Source organism: Megascapheus bottae, chromosome 25 (genome assembly GCF_031878675.1).
Source record: "Megascapheus bottae isolate mThoBot1 chromosome 25, mThoBot2.hap1, whole genome shotgun sequence".
NCBI lineage: Eukaryota > Metazoa > Chordata > Mammalia > Rodentia > Geomyidae > Megascapheus > Megascapheus bottae.
The window spans coordinates 9284234-9307923 of NC_143533.1; the positions used below are offsets into that span (position 1 = coordinate 9284234).

A 23690-nucleotide genomic window follows, 5' to 3' on the forward strand; every position below is an offset into this window, starting at 1 on the left:
AGGAAAAGGAGCCTGGGGAAGAGTGGGGGGGGGGCTCCGGGGTGGGGGTGCGCATGACAAGCAAAGGGATGCCCGGAGAAGCTGCGAGTCCTCCCCCCGCCCCACCCCACAAAGGGCGCATTAGGCCTTAGGGTCCCGCCCCGAGCGCCCTGCCCAGCGCGGGGATGGTGGTATCCCAGGTCCTTCCTTCCCTCAGGGCTGGGAGCTTGAGGTCACAGAGTGACTTTCCTCAAGGTCATGCCAGAGAACTTCTCCTGTGGCCGGGGTGCCTGCCCACCCCCGTCCCCAGCCTGCGTCCTTCCCACGCCCCGCTCCCCGCAGCCTAGGTTTGGGGGACAGCGAGCGCTGACGCGAAAGCCCGAGAGTACTTTGGAGTGAAGTTCATGAAGTGGGGGTGCGCCCAACACCCCCGGAGGATTCCGGGGCGGCGGCGTGGTGTGTGTGTGTGCAGCCAGGGGGGGGGTCGGGGGCGTGGAGAGGCTGCGTGCCTGGCACACGCGGCTTCCAGCTCCCTCCCCCGTGGGCAGGGCCAGCGCGCGCCGGCGGCGGCGGCTCCTTTAAGAAAGTTCAGCAAAGTTTACCGAAGTGACGGTGGAGCGGGGAATGGGTGTCGCGGGAAAGCTGGGAGGGGGCCGGCCGAGCGGAGGAAGAGGAAGAAGAGGAGGAGGAGGAGGAGGAGGATGGAGGGAAGAGCGGCTGGGCCCCCGGGGCCGGCCGGCCGGAGCGCCTCGGCCAGGGCGCGTCCCGCGGTGGGCGGCCGGGGATTGGCTGAAGGCGCGCGGGCGAGGGGGGCGGGGCTGGCCGGGCCCCAGCTGAGGCCGGTTCCGCCCCCGCCCCCTCCCCTCCCCTCCCCCTCCCCCTCCCGCCGCCGCCGCCGCCGCCGCACTCGCGCGGGTCGCCGTGAAAAAGCGGAGGTGGTGACCGCTCGGGCTCCGCTGGCGTCTCCAGCGCCTTCTCATCCCCCTTCCCCATCGCCGGCACCGCCACACTTGAGGTGACCCCCCCCCCCTTTCCCCTCACAGCCTCTCCACCTCCCGAGCTGCCCCGCTTCCCACCTTCGCCTCTGCCCCAGCCCGGCCGGGCCGGCGCGCACTCGCTCTCCGCGCCGCCCTCCACACCATGAGCAGCAGCGGCCTGAAGCCGGACGGCGAGCTCGGCCCCACCGCGGGCTCCGGCGCCGGCTCCAGCGGCAGCCTGGAGGAAGAGGTGGGTCTGCGGCCCCCCGGGAGCCGGCGGGGGTGTCCGCCGGACGGCACGCGCGCCGAGGTGTGCGGTTCCCCAGCCCCGTCCCCCCCCCAGCCCCCCCAGCGCGCGCGGGGCCCGGGCCGCCCGCCTTCCCGCCGCCGCTGCCCTTCGCCCCCGGGGGAGGAGCAGCGGCGCGTGCCCGGCGGGCGGCCCCGGGCTACCCGGCGTGGGCTTCCCCGTCCTCGGCGTGTTCCGAGCGGGCCGCGCCGTCCGTCGGTGCGCGCCTTGAGGTGTGGCTCCGGGGGCCCCCGGGACGGCCCCGGCTGCTCGGTTCTGAGGTGTGTGTGTGGGGGGATGGTCGGGACCCCCGTGGTGACGCCGGGCCGGGGTCCTCGCTTTCCCGCCTCCCCCACCTCGATCCCTTCCCGGTGACCTTGGAGGCCCGGGCGGGCCGGACTGCTCCGTACCCCGGGGGTGCGGGCGGGTTCTCTTGAGCAGGACTTGGGAAGTTGGGCCCCCGGAGGTGAACACGCGTTTAGTTTGGATCGAGATGGAGAAAGACCAAACTCGAGTTCTTGGTCTGTCTCTCTGTTCTTCTCTTTTCTCTCCCTCTTCCCTAGGACCCCTAAAAAGCTAGGCTTGGGTGTAATCCTGCCGAGCGAAGATGATAATGCCTCTTTTCTTCGCCTCTTGGAGTCGCCAGCAGCCTTCGCTGGCTGCGGAATGGGAGGGTGGAGAGGACTGTGGAGGGTGCATGGTGGTGGTGGAAGAGAAGCCATTAAATCCATCAGGGGTGGGTTTGGAGGCGTGCCTCAGTTGGTTAAAGCGTCCCATCCTGAGTTCCAGTCCTAATCGCAAACCAAAAATAAAAGCCGGGACTGGGAAGGTGGCCTAGTGGTAGAATGCTTGCCTAGCATGCATGAAGCCCTGGGTTTGATTTCTCAGTACCACATAAGCAGAAAAAGCCAGAAGTGGTGCTGTGGCTCAAGTGGTTAGAGTGCTAGCTTTCATCCCAGAGAGTCTCAGGGACAGCATCCAAGCCCTGAGTTCAAGCCCTAAGCCTGGACTAAATAAATAAATTATATATATATGCACACCATCAGCAAATAGGAGTTGGTAGGCCCAGAGAATTGTATAGACAGAGGACAGACTTGTCAGCTCCAGGAGGCGACTGGCCTCTGCTGTGTCATTTCTGGGCTGGGAGAACCCTTCCTGTCCCTTTCTGGCATGTTCTTGCCCAGGAAACCAAAGGCCAGTTATCCATTCTGAGCTCCCTTCCCCTTAGCCTGGGGAGAAACCACAGCTCTGCGCTGGTAGGGAATGGGACAAAGACCTGCTGCTGGGCAGAGCTCAGCACACCAACTCTTAAGTTGAGCAATTCAGAGGCCTGCTACCAGCCCCAGTCCACCAATGACCTGACATCTTAAGACTCCAGTCTTAAGTCTAGATCTCTACTTTGTGGGGGAAGGAATTATTGTTATTTCAAAGTGGAGAGGTAGGGTCCATTAGTGGCTGTAGTTGTTTTAGGTCCCATACGCTTTGTCCTCCTGGTACCTTGATATCTGCGGGTGCTTGGCTTTGGGGGACCCTCACTCGATCCCGTCTTCCTGGTTCCTCCTGAGAGATGGGGCAGTGGCAGGGTTGCTACATGGACTATGCCTGCCTTACCATTCTTTGGATGGAAATTGGAGGTCAGTTTCTTCTGTGCAAGGACCCCAAACCCCATTTTCATTTAACAGGTTCTGAGTAAGAGCACCTCCATAAAGAAAAGCCTGGGGCTCTCAGCACATCCAGCCCTCACAACCACCACAATCTGGATTTGAGGAAGGGTAAACCTTGTGGCCACACTAAAGTCTTGGGGGATCGGGGAAGGATTTGAGGGTTTGGCCACTTAAAAATAGTTAATTACCCTTTTGGGAAAGAGGAAAGAATACTTAAAAAGTAAGTTGGGCACTTAAGGCCTGGGGCTTAAACTTAAAGCTTGGGCACTGTCCCTGACTAATATAAGAAAAAAAAAGAATGCCTGGGTGGTCTCAGCACTGATGGTGTACAGTTCATGAGCATAGTACTTGGAGAAGGACTGTGCTTATATTTAGCAGAGATGTTAAAGGGAGCCTGGATGTCTCCTGGTGTCTTAGTGTCTGCTTTGGCCCTGTGAGAACAAGTGTGGGTTCCTCTCATGATGAGCTTTCTGAATGGTGGGCCAAAAACTCTGCCACTGGCACCGTGCCATTGTGGTGAAGAACTTGTCTTTGCCTTTTAGTTAAGATGCGCCAGTAGGCAGTCAGCTCTTCAGTCCCTAAAAGTCATTATCCAGAGAATAAGTTTTTCTTGTGGTTGTAGGGCTTGAACTCAGGACCTGGGCATTGTCCCGGAGCTCTTTTACTCAAGGTTAGTAGTGCTCTACCACTTTGAGCCACAGTTAAGCTTCCAATTTTCTGGATGGTTAATTGGAGATAAGAGTCTCATGGACTTTGCTTCCTGGGTTGGCTTTGAACCGCCATCCTCAGACCTCAACCTCTTGAGTAGCTAAGATTACAGGAATTAATATTCTTTTCTCCTCCCAGCCCTGGGGCTTGAACTCAGGGCCTGAGCATTGTCTCTGAGCTGCTTTTGCTTAATGCTGGCACTCTACTACTTGAGCCACAGCGCCATTTCTGAAAGGCTTTTTCTGTAAATGTACTGAGAAATCAAACTCAGGGCTGCATGCATGCCAGGCAAAGCACTTTACTGCTAAGCCACCTTCCCAGCCCATAATAGCCTCCCATGTCATAGGGCAGCATTCATACCCTAAATATTAGGTTCCTTTGTTCTGGATCAGGAGTTACGAATACAGGAAGGTGAAGGGAACTTGCCAGGAGGTAACTAAATAAATCCAAGGGTAGGTAAAACAGGATGTCACTACTTGATACCATGGTGCAAACGGAGAGGTTAGAGGTACCCTCTCTGAATGAGAAGATGAGTGAACAGGAGATTTGTATAAAAGTGGTGACCTTGGTGAGTCTGAGAGGCAGAGGATCAAGAAATTTAAAGCCAGACTGTGTTAAACAATAAAATCCTGTCTCCAGAAAAAGGAAACAGGGGAACCTTATGGCTTATTTGGGTAACACCAGGAGTTTGCTGTAGTTGCAGCATCGTGAAGATTGTGAGGTGATGTGGGGGATGAGGAGAAGATCGACATTTTCTTGCCACTTGGTAAAATGTGTTAAAAGCTTTGATAACTTTTGAAAGTTAAGGAGGGCAGCTGGGAATGAAAGGGAGGACGGAGCTGCATGTCCCTTTTAGTCCCCCAGGTGGGTCTTCCTGGAGCTAGAGTACCAGGTGAGTTAACAGAACCTAAAAAACAAACCCCTGCAGCTTATATTGGTACCCCCCCCCCCCAGGCACCTTATATTGGTATCACTGAAGCCCATCCTAGTGATTCTCTAGGGATAGCTATGTAGTTACAGTATCTCTGGAGGAAGGCGTGTGTGTGTGTGTGTATGTGTGTGTATTTATTTAGAGATAGGGTTTCACTAGATGGCACAAGCTGGGCTCAGACTCAAGATACTCCTGTTTCAGCTTCCTGAGTGCTGAGATTATAAATCTCCCCACCATGTGGAGCTTGTGATTTTTATTTTATTTTTGGTCAGTAGTGGGACTTGAACTCAGGGTCTGAGACACTGTCCCTGAGTTCTTCAGCTCAAGGCTACCACCCTACCCCTTAAGCCACAGCCCCACTTCCTGATTTTTATTTTTATTATTTATTTATTTATTTATTTATTTATTTTTGCCAGTCCTGGGCCTTGAACTCAGGGTCTGAGCACTGTCTTTGGGTTTTCTCAAGGCTAGCTACCACTGGAGCCACAGCACCACTTCCAGCTTTTTTCTATAAATGTGTAACCGAGGAATCAAACCTGGGTCTTCGTGCATGCTAAGCAAGCACTCTACAACTAGGCCAAACTCCCAGCCCCGATTTTTATTTTTAAAATAAGAGACCCAGCTGGATACTAGTGGTTCATGCTTGTAACCCTGTGTGCTCAGGGGGGCTGAGGGTTGCAGTTCAAAGCCACGCTTGGACACTCTTAATCTCCAATTAAATCACAGAAAAAGCTGGAAGTAGCACTGTGGCTCTGGTGGTAGAGTGCTAGCCTTGAGCAAAAAAGGAACTTGAGTTCAAGCCCCAGGAACTGCAACCCCTTTAAAAAAAAAAAAAAAAAAGCAATAAATAAGATGGAGACCTTACTGCCAGGCACCAGTGGTTCAAGTGTGTAATCCTAGCTACTCAGAAGGCTGAGGCTTGAAGGGGCAAGAAAGTCCCTAAGCCTTTTGTGTGTGTGGGTGTGTGGTCGTAGGGCTTGAACTCGAGATCTGGACCCTGTTCCTAAGCTCTTCTGCATAAGGCTAGTGCTCTACCACTTTGAGCCACAGTTATACTTGCAGTTTTCTGATAGTTAAGTGGAGATAAGAGTCTCATGGACTTTACTGTCTCGGCTGGCTTTGAATCCAGATCCTTAAATCTCAGCCTCCTGAGTAGCTAGGATTATAGGCAACAGCCACCTGTACCCTGTCATATGGAATGCTTATCTCCAATTAACTACCAAAAAGCCAGGAGTGGAGCTAGGTTTCAAGTGGTAGAGCACTAGTCTTGAGAACCAAAGCTCAGGAACAACACTTAGGCCTTGAGTTTAAGCCCCAGTAGACCACCCCCCCTCCCTCCAAAAAAGATACTTTGTATGATGGAATTAAGGTAATATTAAGTAATTTTTTTTTTTTTTGGCCAGTGTCAGGGCTTGAACTCAGGACCTGAGCACTGTCCTTGGGCTTTCCTCAAGGCTAGCGCTCTATCACTTGGGCCACAGCACCACTTCCAGCTTTTCTATACATGTGGTACTGAGGAATCAAACTCTGGTCTTCCTGCATGCGAGGCAAGCACTCTACCACTAGGCCAAACTCCTGGCCTCACTTTACTTTTTTTGTTGTTGGTCATAGAGGCTTGAACTCCAGGCCTGGGCACTTTTGCTCAAGACTAACTAGCCTTCTAACTACTTTGAGCCATAGCTCCACTTCTGATGTTTGAATGGTGAATTAAGAGATGAGAGTCTCATAGGCTTTCCTGCCTACGCTGCCTTTAACCTTGATCCTCAGAGATCTTAGCCTCCTGAGAAGCTAGGATTACAGGTGTGAGCCACCAGTATCTTATTTTACTTTTTTTCTTCTTTCCTTTTTTTTTTTTTAATTTATTTTTTGGTGGTTCATGGGACTTGAACTCTGGGCCTGGGTGCTGTCCCTGAGCTCTTCAGCTCAAGGCTACCACCCTACCTCTGAGCCACAGCCCCACTTCCCATTTTTCTAGTGATTTAAGTAGAGATAAGAATCTCACGGTCTTGGGCTAGGGGTTTGGCCTAGTGGTACAGTGCTTGCCTAGCATGCACAAAGACCCAGGTTCGATTCCTCGGTACCACATACATAGAAAAAAGCCAGAAGTGGTGCTGAGGCTCAAGCAGTAGAACCTTGATTTTTCAGACCTCAGCCTCTTGAGTAGCTAAGATTATAGGCATGAGCCACCACACCCGGCTTCACCTTTACTTCTTTGTTGTTGTTGTTGTTACTGGGCTTTGAACTCAGGAACTTTGTGTTTGCTTGCTAGCTTGCTTCGTTGGTGCAAAGCCATGCCTCCAGCCCTCAGTTTACCATTTTAACCCTTCACAACAGCACCATGATATGTTTGTATTATCACTTTTGTAAATGAGGAAACTACAGACGACTAAGTGGGGAGGTTGAGTTTGCTCTTAACTGTAACTTCTGTTTTGTTTTATTTTTATTATTTTTGGACCAGTCCTAGGGCTAAACTCAGGGGCTGGGTACTATTCCTGAGCTTGTTTTGCTCAAGGCTAGTGTTCTACTACTTGAGCCACAGCTCTACTTCTCTTTTTTTTTTGCCAGTCCTGGGCTTCAGCTCAGGGCCTGAGCACTGTCCTTGGACTTTCTCAAGGCTAGAGCTCTACCACTTGAGCCTCAGCACCACTTCTGGCTTTTTTCTATGTATGTGGTACCGAGGAATCGAACCCGGGTCTTCATGCATGCTAGGCAAGCACTTTTAACCACTAGGCCAAACTCCCGGCCTCTACTTCTCTTTTTTTTAATTGGTTAAATGGAAAGAAGAGTTTCATAGACCTTCCTGCCTAGGCTGGCTTTGAATCATGATTGATCTCAGTCTCCTGAGTAGATAGGATTTACATTAGAGTTTAAATGAGACTTGGGTTGGAATGAGGGAGAAGATAGGTTTTTATTTATTTTTGTGTTGCTGAGGCTTAAAAGAAAGTTGTGCTGGGCAAGTGTTCTACCCTTGAGCTGCCTGGGCCTTTGAGAGCTGTGTTTAGATCATGTCCATATCCCAATTAAAGGCCTAGAGACTGATTCCAAGCTTTGGACTGGTAGCTTCCGAAGACTGGAAGATGGGAGATGTTAGCCCCTTCCAGGAGAGCATTTTATCACAGGTAAGTAGAATCGCCATTGCTTATGGATAATGAAAAACAGTCTTATGCATAATCTCTTCTTGTTACCTATACTTAGGCTGACTGCCACATACCACTTTGAGCTTTTTTCTTGGTCTTGGGGATCCAGGGTCTTATAGGGCACCTACTACTTGATCCACACCCCAACCATTTTTGCTTTAGTTATTTTGGGGATAGGCTTTTCTTCTTTTTTTTTTGTAGTTGTGGGGCTTCAACTCAGGGCCTAGGTACTGTTCCTGAGCTCTTTTGCTCAACGTTAGCACTCTACCACTTTGAGCCACAGTGACATTTCCGGTGGTTAATTGGAGATAAGAGTCTCATGGACTTGTTTTTTCTTTGCCAGTCTTGGGGCTTGAACTTCAGGGCCTGGGTACTGTCCTTGAGATTTCCTAAGGCTAGCATTGTACCACTTGAGCTACAGCACCATTTCGGCTTTTTCTGTGTATGTGGTACACATACCCAGGAATCAAACCCAGGGCCTCATGCATGCTAGCAAGCACTCTACTGCTAGGTCTACACTTCCAGCCCCTTTCACGGGCTGAACCACAGGTTCACAGGTTTTGAACCACAATTCTCAGATCTTGTTTCCTGAGTAGCTAGGATTACAAGCATGAGCCACCAGTGCCTGGCTTGGTGATGGGGTTTTGAGTTTACTCCTGGGTGGTCTCCATGTTCTCTTGTTTAACAATTCCTCATAGCTGCAATGACAGGCTTTTAGGACACCTTTCTCAGATATTGACTGAGATAAGGTTCTGAAAACTGTTTGCCCAGACTGGCCTTGAACTGTGATCCTCTCCATCTCTATTTCCCTAAGTAGTTAGGATCACGGTTGTGAACTATCATAACCAGTTACTTTGATGTCTTAACTACAGACATGGTACTTACCTGTCACTCTGAGTGCATACATTCTCTTGGGTCTCCTAATCCCCTCCTCCACTTGTGGATATCCTGTCTCTGGGGGCTGGTGAGTCCTGTACATAATGCAACAATGTGAACTGAGGATGCTAAAGCCTTTGTTCTTCTGATCCTTGAGCCACTTTACTCCATGGGGTCCTGGACCATCCTGAGAGGAGGACAAGGAGGTAGTCCCATCTCTCCCAGTGACTGAGATTGGCTCAGTGGTGCAGCTTGGCTGCAGCAGCCACATTGAGTTCTATGTTCTCTACCACCAGACTATGGCTGCTCCAGCCCTGGCAAAGCCTGTCATCTATACTTCAGAGGCTGAGCTGCCACAGGTGGGAATTGGGCAGCCTGCAAGGCTTGAGTGCCAGAACCCTGTCCACTGGCAGCCAGGGGCCAGCATAGCCATCTTGATTTCTGCCTTTTCCCACATTCCACGTTTAGAGGGAAGAATAGGTTGTCTTTGAGGTGTGCCAGGCTACACAAGCTGGCAGGAGCCTGCTGGTGGATCCATGTGTGACTGGGCCCATCAGCTATGACCAGCAGTCTCTCAGCCATCTGAGCATAGGCTCTTGAATGTCACAGATGATTAGACTGCCACCAGGGAGAGAGGCAGGACCTGACCTGTCTAGGCCATGAAGTACTTAGTCTTCAGCTAAATGGCCATCTTCTCCACATACATGTTGTGGGACTTGAACTCTGGGCCTGGGTACTGGCTCTGAGCTCTTCAGCTCAAGGCTACCACCCAGCTCTTGAGTCATAGTCCTATTTCCCATTTTCAAATGATCAATTGGAGATAAGGGTCTCTCTGCTTTGTTGGGGCTTTGTAGTGCTTGGGGTGGCTTTGAACCTTTGATCCTCAGATCTCAGCCTCCTGAGTAGTAGGATTACAGGTGTTATCCACTGCACCTGGCTACAGGAGGGGACAAAATTCCTGTAGCTCCAAACTTTGACTCTAGTTTCTTCTGTGAGCGGTGTATAGCAGTGGGGGCCATTGTACACCTTTTCAAATGCATAGGCAGATGATAGATCTGTACTGGCTGCCCACTCTGCCCCAGGTAGATGAATTGGAAGCCTCCATACTGTGGTGTCCAGTGAGCCTTGCCTGGACATTCTGGCCTCCACCTCTGTCTGCAGCTACGTGGAGAGTGGGCCAGGTCCCATCTCTAGCCTGCCTGTGATGGTACTGAATCTCTAGCCATTGGTCTAGTCCTCTTAAGTGCGGTGACTAAATGTATTCAAAAGATAGGCCTTCTGTTCCTAGAAGGAGAAGTAGCTTGGAAAATGAGGTCTGGAACCCTACATAGTACTTTTGAGTGGCCAACCCTGCCCCCCTCTCCTTTTAGAGAACCTCTAAACCCAGTCTCAGCCTCCCCATTCCTGCACACAATCTATGGGAAAAGAGCCCCAAGCTTTCTAAACAAGTTGGGCTTCTTTTTTTGTTTTTTTTTTTTTGGTTGGTTGTGGAGCTTGAACTCAGGGCCTAGGTGCTGTCCCTGAGTCTGTGTGTGCTTAAGGCTAGCTTTCTACCACTTGAGCTACAGTACCACTTCCGGTTTTTGAGTGATTTATTGGAGATAAGAGTGTTGCAGGGACTTTTTGAACCTGGATCCTCAGATCATAGCCTCCTGAGTAGCTAGGCTTATAGCCGTGAGCCATGGGTGCCTGGCTGGAACAAGCTGGCTCCTTTAGCTCTATTGCTGGTCAGCCAGGCATCTAATTCCTGAGCTGGTTGCTTCCTCTGGAAAACAAGGCCCCCTACCTGTTCTTATTTTGCTAAAGGACTGTCAGGCAATGGGGTGATGGTTGGCTCATGTGAAAGAAACTACAAAGTGGCCCAGACTAGAACCTCCCAGCCAGCCTCTGGTGATGTGTGATTTGTGGCTGGAGTTGGCAGGGTCGGCAGAACTTGAGGACAGACTGGCACTTACGATTAGTTGGGTTAGGTGATGGTAATGGTAAGCTGTGAGCAAGGTGTCAGCAGGCCAGGAAGAGTGGGGATGGTCCTGGGGGCACTGAGCCATTCCAGAATTCCGATTTCATATGCATCCAGACTCACATACACTGTCTGGCTGCCGGCTGCTTGCTTTTGCCCTGGGTCCTGGTTCAGTGCCTTATAAGTCCTGGGTCTGCAGGCCATGTTGCTACATTCCATCCATCTCACGTCAAGTGGCCCCTGCTCAGGGCTTTCTTCCCCCCTGGGAGGGGTGAGAGCAACCTGCTGTGCCAAGCCTAAGAGTGGAGCCCAGACAGAACCCTTCTCCACTGTACACACCAAAGTAAAACCCTGGCCATGGAGATAAAGGTGTGGCAACTCTAGCATTGGCCCAACAGGCATCCTGCTTCAATCCTCAAAGGCCCAGGTCTTATCCTACCCGCCTCTTCTGTGGCAGCTAGAGTCTAATCTGTGCTGTGTGCAGGAGATAATGAGAGGCAGAGCAAATTCTTAACCGGAGTCTTTTTTTTGTGGGTCATGGAACTTGAACTCAGCCTGGGCAATGTCCCTGAGCTCTTCAGCTCCAGGCTACTGCCCTACCCTTGAGCCACAACCCCACTTCCCATTTTCTAGAGGTTAATTGGAGATAAGTGTCTCAGGTCTTTTTGTGCCTGGGCTGGCTTTGAGCCTTGATCCTCAGATCTCAGCCTCCTGAGCAGTTAGGATTACAGGCATGAGCCACTGCTCCCAGCCAACCTGAGTATTTGGCCCCCATGTCCCTTAAAAAAGAGTTTGGGGCTGGGTGCCAGTGACTCCCACCTGTGATCCTAGCTGCTCAGGAGTCTGAGATCTGAGGATCAAGCTTCAAAAATCAACCTGGGCAAACATCTAAGAGAGTCTTATCGCCAGTTAACCAACAAATAAAACTGGAACTAGAGGTGTGGCTCAAGTGTTAGTGCGTCTACCTTGAATGAACAAGCCAAGCCAAAGGGCAAGGCTTCAACTTCAAGCTCCAGTACTGGCACACACAAAAAAATAAAAAGTTTGTTAAAATGAGTATGATAGCTGGGCAGTGGTGGCTCATGCCTGTAATTCTCAGGAGGCTAAGATCTGAGATGGTTTGAAGCCAGCCTAGGCACTAATGTCCATGAGACTCTTATTTCCAGTTAACCAACAGAAAATTGAAAGTGGAAAGTGGTACTGTAGCTCAAGGGGTAGGGGGGTAGCCTTGAGCTGAAAAGCCCAGGCCCAGAGTTCAAGCCCCAGGACGGACTTTTAAAAAAAAAAAAAAGGTGTGGTGTATACTCAGCTATTCTGGAGGCTGAGGCAGAATCATTGCTTTCCTAGGCAACATGGTGAATCCTAAAATTTGGTGTTTTTATGTGAAGAAAACAGCCCAATTCACCCTGTTCTTTATTTCTTTATATCTGGGATAGGAGTGAATGCCCTGCAGCTACCTGCCATGACTGGTGACAGAGCTAGGAGTTTAACCCAGGTTTCTTTTTTTCTTTTTTCTCTTTTGCTGGTCCTGGGGCTTGAACTCAGGGCCTGGGCACTGTCCCTGAGCTTCTTTTGCTCAAGGCTAGTATGCACGCTACCACTAGTGCCATAGCACCGCTTCCAGCCTTTTCTGTGTATGTGATACTAAGGAATCCAACCCAGGACTTCATGCATGCTAGGCAAGCGCTGTACCATTAAGCCACATTCCCAGCCCAACCTAGGGTTCTTGACAGTTGTTGTCTTCTCCAATTTGAGTTTGTTTGTAGGTGTTCTCTCTATTTTCTCCCCTCCCTTCTCTCCACCTTGCCCCCCCCCTTTTTTTTTTTTGGTGCTGAACTGGGAGTTTGAAATCAGGGATCTTCTTTTGCTCAAGGCTACTACTCTGTTACTTGAGCTACAACTCCACTCTGGCATTTTGGGGGCAATTTATTGGAGGTAAGTCTCATGGACTTTCCTGCATGGTCTGGCTTTGAACCATGATCTTCAAGTCTCAGCCTCCTGAGAGGAGCTAGGATTACAGGTGTGAATCATTGGTGCTTGGCTTTTCCTCTCTTTATAAACAGCTCTGAGTAGGACTACTGGCAGCAGTATCCAGTGGCACCTGTGCCTCCTCAATACTCTGGATGCCTATGGCTGAGCCCACTGGGTGCAGATTGAGGTGAGATCAAGATCTGCAGAAGAACATTCATCAGGCAAGCACCTGGGGATTCCAAGCTGTTTCTTACATGAGCAGTGACCGCAAACAACTCGCTACACTCCTGGGCCCTTGTTTTCTCATCTAAAAATAAGGTTTCTTCCAGCTCAAATCTTCTGTATTTGGGTTGCTGCTGAGGACTGGGAGCAAGGGAAGGATGTGGGAGGAACTTTTAAGAGTCTTGTTTTTCCCTGTTTGGGTTTTCCTCCTCTCCCTACCCCTCTTCTAAGAAGAGTTTTCCATTCAGATGACTGGGAGGGCTCCCAGTGCTAGAGCAGGCAGTTAACTTGAACATTGATGGAGTGGAAGTTGAAGCCTTTCCAGTTCTACTTTTAGACATATGGAAAGATTGCCACCAGGGTGAGAAATACAGTTCTTGGTAGAGTGCTTGCATAGCATGCATTGATTTCCTGGGTTCCATTCTTACCTAGTGCTATAAATTCAGGAGTCAGAGGGCGATTTAAACAATTGCTGCAGAGAGTAAATTCTCTTTTCCTTCCTTCCTTCTTTTTTTTTTTTTTTGTACCTGTACTAGAACTTGAACTCAAGGCTTCATGGTAGAGAACTGTCTGTCCTTTGCAAGATGGTCCCATGGATCTAAAATTCTGTGTTGGCAACATTAAGGCTGGGCATTTGAAGGATGTAGTTGTCCCTCAAAGATAGCTCACACCTATAATCCTAGCTACTTAGGTAGGAGACTGAGATCTGAAGATTACAATTCAAAGCCAGCCCGGACACTAAGGACCTAAAGACCATGAGACTTACCTCCAATTAATAACTAGAAAACCGGAAGTGGCACTGTGTCTCAAGGGGTTGGATGGTATCCTTGAGCTGAAGAGCTTAGGGACAGTGCCCAGGCCAAGTACAAGCCCCACAACTGACCAAAAAAAAAGATAAGGGGGGCTTAATGGTCTTGGGTGCCCTGCTAGTTAGGGATTGTTTGTACTTTCTTTCCATTGCTAATAAAATCCAGTGTTTATGGAACCTGTCCTCTTAGCATAAACACTCCGGTTCTCAGCGGTGGTACTAGGTATGAAAGAGGTCTTCGGGATGTGAAAGGTTGGAGCCCTCTACATCAGGTCTTTGCCTTCCTTGCAGAGGTGGAGCCAGGCGGGGTCAGCAGCCAGGTGTCTGCTATCTGAGTGACTGAGTGCAGGCCTTGTGGCCCACAATCATGTTTTTTTTTCTTACAACTGCTTTTCTGAATAGTATGGTTCCTCCCCTGCTCCTGCGGGGTCCTGTGTTCCTGGGCTGGGGAAGTCCTGAGCAGCTGCCCTTCAGGGTTCTGGCCTTGTTTGTTCCTTGAGTGACAGAGCTGCTTTTAGGCATCCAGACCCAAGAGAGGTGTCTGCTGTGGCTGATAGAAAAGGCAAAGTCCATCTGGGTGCTGGTAGCTCATGCCTATAATCCTACCAACTCAGGAGGCTGATATTTGAGGCTCGCAGTTTGAAGCCAATCTGGGCAGGAAGATCCATGAGACTCTTTCCCTCCCTCCTCCTGTCCATCATAGGGCTTGAACTCAGGGCCTGGGCACTGTCTCTGAGCTTTTTTGCTTAAGGCTTAATGCTCCACCACCTTCATCCAAAGCACTACTTTAGGTTTTCTGGCAGTTAATTGGAAATAAGAGTCTCAAGAACTTTCCTGCCTCAGCTGGTTTTGAATTATGATCCTTCGATCTCAGCCTCCTTGAATAGCTAGGATTGCAAGCTTGAGCCACCCGTAAAAGCCATGAGCAGGGCTTCAGGAAACTCTTATCTCCAATTAATCACCGGAAAGCTGAAAATGGAGTCTGTGGTATAAGTGGTAGAGTGCTAAGCTTTGAGCAAAAAAAAGCTCTGGACCTAGGCTCTGAATTCAAGTGTCAGGACTAGCACGTGGACGCGCACATGCACACACACGAAACAAAAAGGGGGGGCAGAAAGGTGGGTACTGGTGCCTCACACCTGTCATCCTAACTACTTAGGATGCTGAGATCTGAGAGTCATGGTTCAAAGCCAGTGGGGAAAAGAAAGTCCATCGAACTCTTTTTTTTTTTTTTTGCCAGTCTTAGGGCTTGAACTCACTGTCTTTGGACACTTTTGCTCAAGGCTAGTGCTCTGCCACTTGAGCCACAGCGCAATTTCTGGCTTCTTTTCTGAATATGTGGCACCGAGGAATGGAACCTAGGGCTTTGTGCATGCTAGGTGAACACTCTACCACCCCATATCTGGTAGTGTGCCTCAAAGTGATAGAGTATTAGCCTTAAGGTGGGGGAAACAAAGGCTGAGTCTTGCTTGGAAGACTGTTCTATGCACACCTGAATTTGTGCTAGTAGGCAGTTTACTTGGGGGAGGGATCCCTAGCACATTCTTGAGAAGCGTATTCAGTATAATCTTGTCTGCAGTTCTTTCATCAAATGGCAGTTTGCCAGAAAATACATAGATGGGCTTCCATTCTTCTTTGTATCTTTCTTTCCTTCTTTCTTTGTTTCTTTTTTGGTTGGTTGTAGGACTTGAACTGTGGGCCTGGGCATTGTTCCCGAGCTCTTCAGCTCAAGGCTAGCACCCTGCCCCTTGAGCCACAGTGCCACTTCTGGTTTTCTGATGGTTAATTGGAGATAAGAGTCTCACATACTTTAGTGCTTGGGCTGGCTTTGAACCTCGAATCTCAGATCTCAGCCTCCTGAGTAGCTAGGATTACAGGTGTGAGCCACATGCCCGACATCCTTGTGCGTTCTTTCTATCTAGAAAATGAACATAACCTGTTGCAGAGAGGCTGTGTAGGGAGCAGGGACACCTGGATGTCAGCCTGTAGCTGATACTTCCTGAGGAAAGAGCCAGCAGTTTGGGGAGCCTCGTACAGCCCTCTTCCCCCCCATCTCTCAGGATTAGATAGGGCAGCCAAGAAGAAGTTCCTTTTAAGGATGGGAGAGTTTGACAGCAGCTTGGACTACATAGTTCCAGGCCAATGTGGGATAGGAAATGAAACTTTGCTTAAAAGGAAAGGGAAACAAAAAAGTTTCTTTTAAAGCCCCTTGTTTACCAGAAGGGGTAATGTGTAACCTTAGGTACCTTAGGAATGGGGTTGAGATAAAGGACTGGCCCTGTCTGTACCCCCCTCACACCCTTGGGGACCCCATGTTTGGAGTAAGTCTGAGGGTTCCAGAGTTGAGAGGGGGAATTTGGGAGGTTGTACCCCCATGTACTTGAGGTTCTGCACTGTCTGGGCAGTGCTCTCATCCTTGAGGAACACTGAAGACCTGGATGGCCCTGCGAAGTCAGCCAACAAGGGACTGCTTGCAACCTGGACCAGGCAGGTAGGGCTGGACTGCACCGTGACACTGCCCTACTTCCTAGAGGGAAGCCCAGAGCCAGTGGGGAAGGACACGGTGGTAGTAGAAGTTGGTCAGTTCCCCTCAGCAGGCCTGGTGTTGGCTGTCATAGAGAATGACCAGCTGTACCTGTGATGGCCTGTATGTCAACACAACCCTGGACAGTCCTGATCTAAGCTCAGTATATCCCCTCTTTGTGTACCCCCACCCCAGCTCGCATTCACCTTTCATTTGAAAAGGGAGGTGGTTGCTCTTTAACCTTTTAGAACAGACAGGAGCACACCCTGTGGGAAATTCTGTAAAGCCATGGAGTTGTGTATGTGGAAAAAGAAGGAACAAGGAAATAGGTTTGATACTGTTGAACAGCCTGGGCTTTGTCTAACTATTCCTTCAAATGATTTTGTGTGTGTGTGTGTCCGTCTTGGAGTTTGAACTCAGGGCCTGGGCCCTGTCCCTGCGCTCTCCTGCTGAAGCCTCGTGCCCTGCTATTTTGAGCCACAGCTCAAAATAGCTAATTGGAAATAGAGTCTCTCTCATGGACTTCTGCCCAGGCTGGCTTTGAATCTCATTTCTCAGCCTCCTGAGTACCTAGGATTACAAGTGTTAGCCACCAGCACCCAGCAACCTCAACTTCTTTGTTCAGGGCTAGCACTCTACCACTTGAGTCACAGCTCTGATTTTGACTTTTTGGTGGTTAAATGAAGATCTGAGCCTCAGAGACTTTCCTGCCCAGGCTGGTTTTGAACTGTGATCCTTAGATCTCAGCCTCCTGAGTAGCTAGGATCGTAAATGTGAGCCATTAATGTCTGGCTTCAAATTATCTGTCTGTCTGTCTATCTATCTATCTATCTATCTATCTATCTATCTATCTATATATCTATATTTCTTTTTTCTTTTTTTCTTTTTTGCCAGTCCTGGGCTTGAGCTCAGGGCCTGAGCACTGTCCTTGGACTTTCTCAAGGCTAGAACTCTACCACTTGAGCCTCAGCACCACTTCCGGCTTTTTTTCTATGTGGTACTGAGGAATTGAACCCGGGTCTTCGTGCGTGCCAGGCAAGCGCTCTACCACTAGGCCAAACTCCCAGTCCAATATATATATAATTTTTGTTGGTCATAGGGGCTTGAACTCTGGGCCTTATATACTACTATCCCTGAGCTCTTCAGCTCAAGGTTACTATTCTACCACATTGAGCCACAGTGCCACTTCTGGTTTTCTGATAGTTAATTGGTGATAAGGACTTCCATGTTCAGGCTGGCTTTGAACCATGATCCTCAGATCTCAGCCTCATCAGTAGCTAGGATTATAGTCATGAGCCACTGGCGTCCAGCTTCAAATATTTATAAAACATTTTATTTCATGTGTCAGCTTCTTGTACTTAGCTTGTGGAATAGGCAAGGCATGCATTCTTTGGTGCCCTACCTCTTCCTCATGGCATCAGTTAGCTGTGTTAGTAGTGCCTGAATCCTGGTTTTCTTCTTGATGGCAGGTCTGGTTGCCTTGAGGCTGGCATCAGGAAGTATCTTGTAGGATGGCCCAGTGCCAGCTGGAGGCCTTGCAGAAATAACTACATGCCCTCAGCTTGTGTTGGCACTTTTTCTGTAGCCTCAGTTTCCCATCTGTAAAGTGAGTGGTTTGAACTAAACGATGCTATTTTTTGTTTGTTTGAACTCAGGGTATGGGGGTGCTATGTCTGAGCTCTTTCCCCCAAGGCTAGCACCCCTATCACTTCGAGCCCGAGCTCTACTTGTCTTCTGGTGGTCATACTTTCCTGCCTGAGCTAGTGTTAAACTCTGATCCTCAGATCTCAGCTTCCTGAGTAACTAGGGTTAAGGCATGAGCCACCAGTACCTTGCTTCCTTGATGCTTTTAACCTGGGACGTCACCTACCCCCACCCGTGAAACAGAACCCACGTTCCCAGCCTTCCCTGGCAGACTTTATGAATGAGTGGCTCATGGTACCAGGCAAGTGAGAGCCTCAAGCAAGCAAATAAATGATTGTAGGAGCCTGAATGGTAATATACATTTTGTTGGGCTTTATATATGTGGTAGCTGAGGAAGTTGATGGTGACTGTGTAGGACAGATAAATTGACAGATTTGGCTTTCTTCCAGCTGAGCATAAAGCTGGGGTACAGACTATAGAGAAAGCCTGCATTTTTCCTACTTAACTGGGCCACATCTGATCTCAGACTGCATTTCTTTGGAAGGACCTTGTGTAGAGACAGGGGAGGTCTCCAAAGTTAAGGTCTGGCTGTGTGTACTTTGAGAGAGAAAACAATTCATTTGTTTACATTTTATGTGTTCTTAGTCTTGGCTGGTGTTCTATCACTTGACCAATACCTCCAACCCAGCTTTTTTTTTTTGGTGGTTCATTGGAGATGGACTCTCACAGACTTTTTGGCTTGGGCTGGCTTTGAAGCATGATCTTCGGGTCCTCAGCTTCCTGAATGGCTAGGATTATAGCCATAAGCTACCAGTACCTGACTTCCTTGTTTTGAGACAATCTTGCAATGTAACCCACTCTAGCCTGAAGCCTCTTGATGCTCACACTTCAGTGCATTGGGAAAGGTTTTGCTTTTTTCTGTTCTCATCACCCTAGCTTTACTGTCATTTAAGTGCCACAAGCCAGCTTAGTGACATGTGATATTCCTTCTCTGAGCTGTGTGCTTATGTGGCTGCTCAGGCGGATTGCATGGAGTCAAGGTATTTGGGGTTCACTCAGCTCTGCCCCTTGGTGAACCTAAGCGACATGAGTTTGGCAAGTTCACAAGGCTTTCTGGACCCCACTGTCCCAGGCTACAGAAAGGAGATTGCTGGGGGTTATTACCTCTTGGGGCGGCTAGAATGAAGTAAGAATCGGAAAATATTCAGGTCAGAATTCTGTGGCTTAGCTCTCCAGGCTGGGCTTCTATAGAGGATCTGGGGCCTGGTGGATAAGGAACATACCATTTAAGCCATGTCTGCCTTGTTTCCTGAAAGACAGGAGATACAATGTAGCATTTGAGGGTACTACATAACCAGTAGGATAGAAACTAAAGGAAAGGGATCATGGGGTCCAGAAAAAAAGGCCGGAAACAATCTGAGCTGGAGATGAGGAAAGGATCCACCCCCACCAGAAGCAGGGAACTCTGTGCTGAGAACTTGCTATTTAAAGGGCCTCTGGGGAGGTCTGGCCAGTAAAGAGCCATCTGAGCAAGGGATTAAAATTAGCCTGGGTGAGATGTGGGGGCCTTGGGGAGGGTTGAGGCAGAGGTTTCTGTGGAACTGCTCTGGCTCTGCCTCCTTGACCCAAACTGTCCTGAAAGGAGGGGCCAGAAGAACTGCTGGGTGGGGCCCAGCGTCCAGACAGCTTGTGCTGGCTCTCATGCCATCTGCTGGGCGCACCCTGAACTAAAGGTGGGCACTCGGTCCTGTCATCCTTTCCTAGCACTTGAAGGCAGATCTTATCTCTGCCACAGGACATGTCCTATACGGAGACCTACAGCTTTTAAAGAACAAGGTGTAGGCTGGGTGCCAGTGGCTCACGCCTGTAATCCTAGCTACCCAGGAGGCTGAGATCTGAGGATAGCGTTCAGAGCCAGCGCAGGCACAAAATATCTCTAATTGACCACCAGAAAACCAGAAGTGACACTGTGACTATAAGTGGTAGTGTGATAGCCTTGAGCAGAAGAGTTCAGGGGACAGTGCCCTGCTGGCTATGCTTGGGAAAACCTCCTGGGAGGGAAGTTTGTCCTTCCTTGGCTGGGTGTCCTTCCCATGGCTGGGGTGGTGACACAGCACCCCACAGCTATTTGGGCTGGTTTCCTTTGATTTCCTGGCTTTGTTGAGTTGTGCTTATGTGTCAGGTATAACTTTGCCTGGCACTATTCCAATGCTCAACGAGACCATTGCCTGGGGTCAGTGGACCTCAGTAGAATGTGGAGCATGTTGTTGGTCCCTCTGGGAAAGGGAACACGGTGAGCCAGTACCCACTCTCAGGTGTGGCTTCACGATGGGGTGGGACGTGTACACTTCTCCTTAAACCTGCATTGGGGACCTTCAGGGCAATAATTGGAGGTACAAGAAAATGCTGTCAATCCAGATTTCTCATTATTCAGGAAGCCATGGTTTTAAGATGTGCTTTTAGTGGATCTAAACTGGAAAACCTCCATCCTATCACAGCTTCCTATGGAATGGTCTCTATCTGGCTTTGTATCTGGTTGCAACTGCTTTACCTAGTAGCACAGACAGGCATGATTGCTCATGCCTATAATTCCAGTATTGGAGTGGCTGGAAGAGGATCAGAATTTGAGGTTAGCCTGGGCTATATATAGTGAGACCCAGTCTTAAGAAAACAATGATAAGCTGACTGCCCCTGACTTACATCTGTAATCCTAGCTACTCATGAGGCTGAGATTTGAGGATCCAGGCAAAGCCCATGAAACTCATTATCTCCAGTAAACTACTCAAAAAAGCTAGAAGTAGCACTGTGGCTCAAGTAGTAGAATGCTCACCTTGAACAAAAGCAGCACAGATGATGCCCAGGCAAGAAAAAAAGATACATAGATAATAGACAGAAATATTAAAAGGAGTTTAGAGCTTTGAATATGAAATAACTGATAGAATGATCTACCATAAGAAATAAAATTGTGGGCCGGGAGTTTGGCCTAGTGGTTAAAGTGCTTGCCTAGCATGCATAAAGACCTGGGTTCGATTCCTTGGTACCCCACATACATAGCAAAAAGCCGGAAGTGGCGCTGAGGCTCAAGTGGTAGAGCTCTAGCCTTGAGAAAGTCCAAGGACAGTGCTCAGGCCCTGAGCTCAAGCCCAGGACTGGCAAAAAAAAAAAAAAAAAAGAAAAAATTGTGAAACTCATTGTATCAGAATAAGTTTACTGTAAAAAGAAAAAGAACGGACAGTAATAGGGCTGGGAGCATAGCCTAGTATTAAAGTGCTTAGCATGCATGAAGGCTTGGGTTCCATTTCTTGGTACACAGAAAAAGCTGGAAGTGGTTCTGTGGCTCAAGTGGTAGAGCACTAGCTATGAGAAAGCTCAAGGGTAGTGCCCAGGCCCTGAGTTCAAGCCCCAAGACTGAAACGGAGCAAAAGCAGCTGGAGGTCTAGAAGCAGAGCCTGTCTCAGGACTTCACTGGTGGCTTTGTGGTCAGGTTTGGGTAATGTCCCAGGATGCACAGCTGGTGCTTAGACTTGGCTTCACTGAGTGATCATAACTTAGCATCACTTGCTTTACTCATTTGATGAATAAGATACAAGAAAGTCAGGTGTGCTTAGGCATTGGGCGCTTGTGCCATCTTGCATCTGCTACCATCAGTCTGCTTAAGGGCATTAAGTTGTAGCCGCTTGCAGAGTGACACCTCCAGGGTGGCTTAGAAAAGGAAGGTCAGCTGGACACAGGGAGTTCGCACCTGTCAGCTCCTCATAAAGCTGAGATCTGAGGATTGACATTCAAAGCCATCCCAGGCAGGAATGTCTGTGCGACTCTTATCTTCACGTAAGTACCATAGCGCGGGAAGCACAGCTGTGACTCAAGTGATATAACGTCAACCTTGAGTGGAAGAGCTAAAGAACAGTGCCCAGGTCCTGAGTTCAAGCCCTAGTACCAATATCCCTACCCACAACAGCAAAAACAAAGGGAGGTACACAGAAAGGGCTTTGACACTGTGAATGTGAATATGTCTAGAGGCGGTCTAGGAAAGTACTAAATTCCTCCTAAAGCTCTAGAACTCTAGTTCCCCGACTAGGAGGAAGAGCATTCACCCCGTCCTGCCTGTGTAGCCTGACTCTGACCACTGTGTTCTCTGTCCCTCAGGTCCGGACACTGTTCGTCAGTGGCCTCCCCGTGGATATTAAGCCCAGAGAACTCTACCTGCTCTTCCGGCCATTCAAGGTGAGTCAGATCAGGGAGAAGCATAAGGAATGAATCTGATCTGTGCTGGGCTGCAGGAAGATGGCGAATGTGTCAGAACGTCACCCATCTTGCTCTGTCTGGTTCAGCTAAGTTCACTTGTCCTATGATACTTGCTTAACCCTTTTGGGCCTCTGAGTTTCAGTTACACAGTTGAACTAGCTTTTCTCAAGCTAGGCTGGTGCTCTACCACTTGAACCATATCTGTAGTCCCTTGATCTTAAGAAGCTTTACTGTACGAGGAATCTTGGCAATTTAGTGTAGTCTTTTCCACTTAAAGATGAGAAAAGTCGAAAGGTATGGTCTGTACTCTTACCACATGCCCCACATCATGCCACATGTGCCAGACCATGTGATTCAGAACACAGCCATTGGGAGCTTGATATGTTGTGGGCATCAGAGTGGGTTTCCTCTGTTGGCGGAGGTGGGGGAAAAGGATTCAGAGGAACTGTGGGGAGGATAGAGCTGGGTTAGCACAATCGAAACCTCTGACCTTCTCTCCACAGGGATACGAAGGGTCTCTGATCAAGCTCACCTCCAGACAGGTAATTTCTCTCTGGGCTTTCTTGCTCCTAACCCAGGCTGGCTACTGGGTGTGAAACTGAGGCCTGTTGCCTTTCCCTAATGTTGAGGCACCTGTTGTCTTGGTCTGAAGACAAGGTGGCTTCCAGGTCCGTCCTTCTCTTCCTCACTGTCCAACCAGGCCCTCCATCTCCCAAGCCTCTGTTTGTCACTGATGATTAAGGGAAGCTGCCTGCCCCTCCCCCCAGCCTGAGCACAGAAGAGATGATAGCTGAGCTCTGACCCCTGGTGCATGAGGCCAGGTTCAGAGGCTTCAGGGGCCTTGTGGGGTCTGGGCGGATGAAGTTGTAGAAGTATGCAGCAGTAGCTTCATACATTTAAAATATACTGGGGGCGGGCGCGGTGGCTCATACCTGTCATCCTAGCTGCTCTGGAGGCTGAGATCTGAGGATCAAGGTTCAAAGCCAGCCCGGGCACAAAGGACCTGAGACACTTATCTCCAATGAACCTCTAGAAAAGGGAAGTGGAACTTGGCTCGAGAATAGGGTGGTAGCCTTGAGCTGAAGAGCTCAGGGACCACGCCCAGGCCCAGGGGTAAGGTGGTAGGTAGTCTTGAACTGAAGAGGTCAGGGAAAGTGCCCAGGCCAAGTTCAAACGCTATGAATTACACTGGGAGTTTGGCCTAGTGGTAAGAGTGCCTGCCTGATAAGCACCGAGACCTGGGTTTGATTCCTTGGTGTACCGCAGAAAAAGCCAGAAGTGGTGCTGTGGTTCAAGGGGTAGAGCTCTATCCTTGAGAAAGCCCAAGGACAGCGCTCAGGCCCTGAGTTCAAGCCCCAGGACTGGCAATAAAAAAGACTAGCACTCTACCCCTTGAGCGACAGCTCTTCTTCTAGCCTTTTCTGAGTAGTTTATTAGAGACGAAAATCTCTGACTTTTCCGGTCCAGGCTGGCTTCGTATGATGGTCCTCAAGTGGCTCAGCCTCCTGAGTGGCTCAGCCTCCTGAGTGGCTAGCATTTCAGGTGTGAGCCACTGGAGTCCAGCTGCTAAGCTTCCTCACTCAAATCTAGCACGCTCCCGCTTTGAGCCACAGCTCTGCTTATGACTTTTTGGTGGTCAGTTGGAGATAAGAGTCTCAAGGACTTCCCTGCCAGGACTGACTTTGAACCATGAACCTCAGATCAGGTCTCCCCCTCCTGAATAGGTAGGGTGACAGGAATGAGCCATCTTCGTCACCTTTT

At 49.5% G+C, this 23690-nt stretch overlaps 1 protein-coding gene across 2 annotated transcripts in view; it reads left to right on the forward strand.

Moving 5' to 3' along the window:
* Positions 1–877: 877 nt before the first annotated feature.
* The window catches only part of Rbpms2 (RNA binding protein, mRNA processing factor 2), a 29177-nt gene continuing 6364 nt past the window's right edge, over positions 878–23690 (forward strand). For both annotated transcript variants that reach the window (XM_090357744.1, XM_090357745.1), the window contains exons 1-3: positions 878–1206; positions 21831–21908; positions 22433–22471. In XM_090357744.1, coding sequence (XP_090213870.1) covers positions 1120–1206; positions 21831–21908; positions 22433–22471 — 204 coding nt within the window. In that variant the 5' untranslated portion in view covers positions 878–1119. The remainder of the gene's footprint in view (positions 1207–21830; positions 21909–22432; positions 22472–23690) is intronic.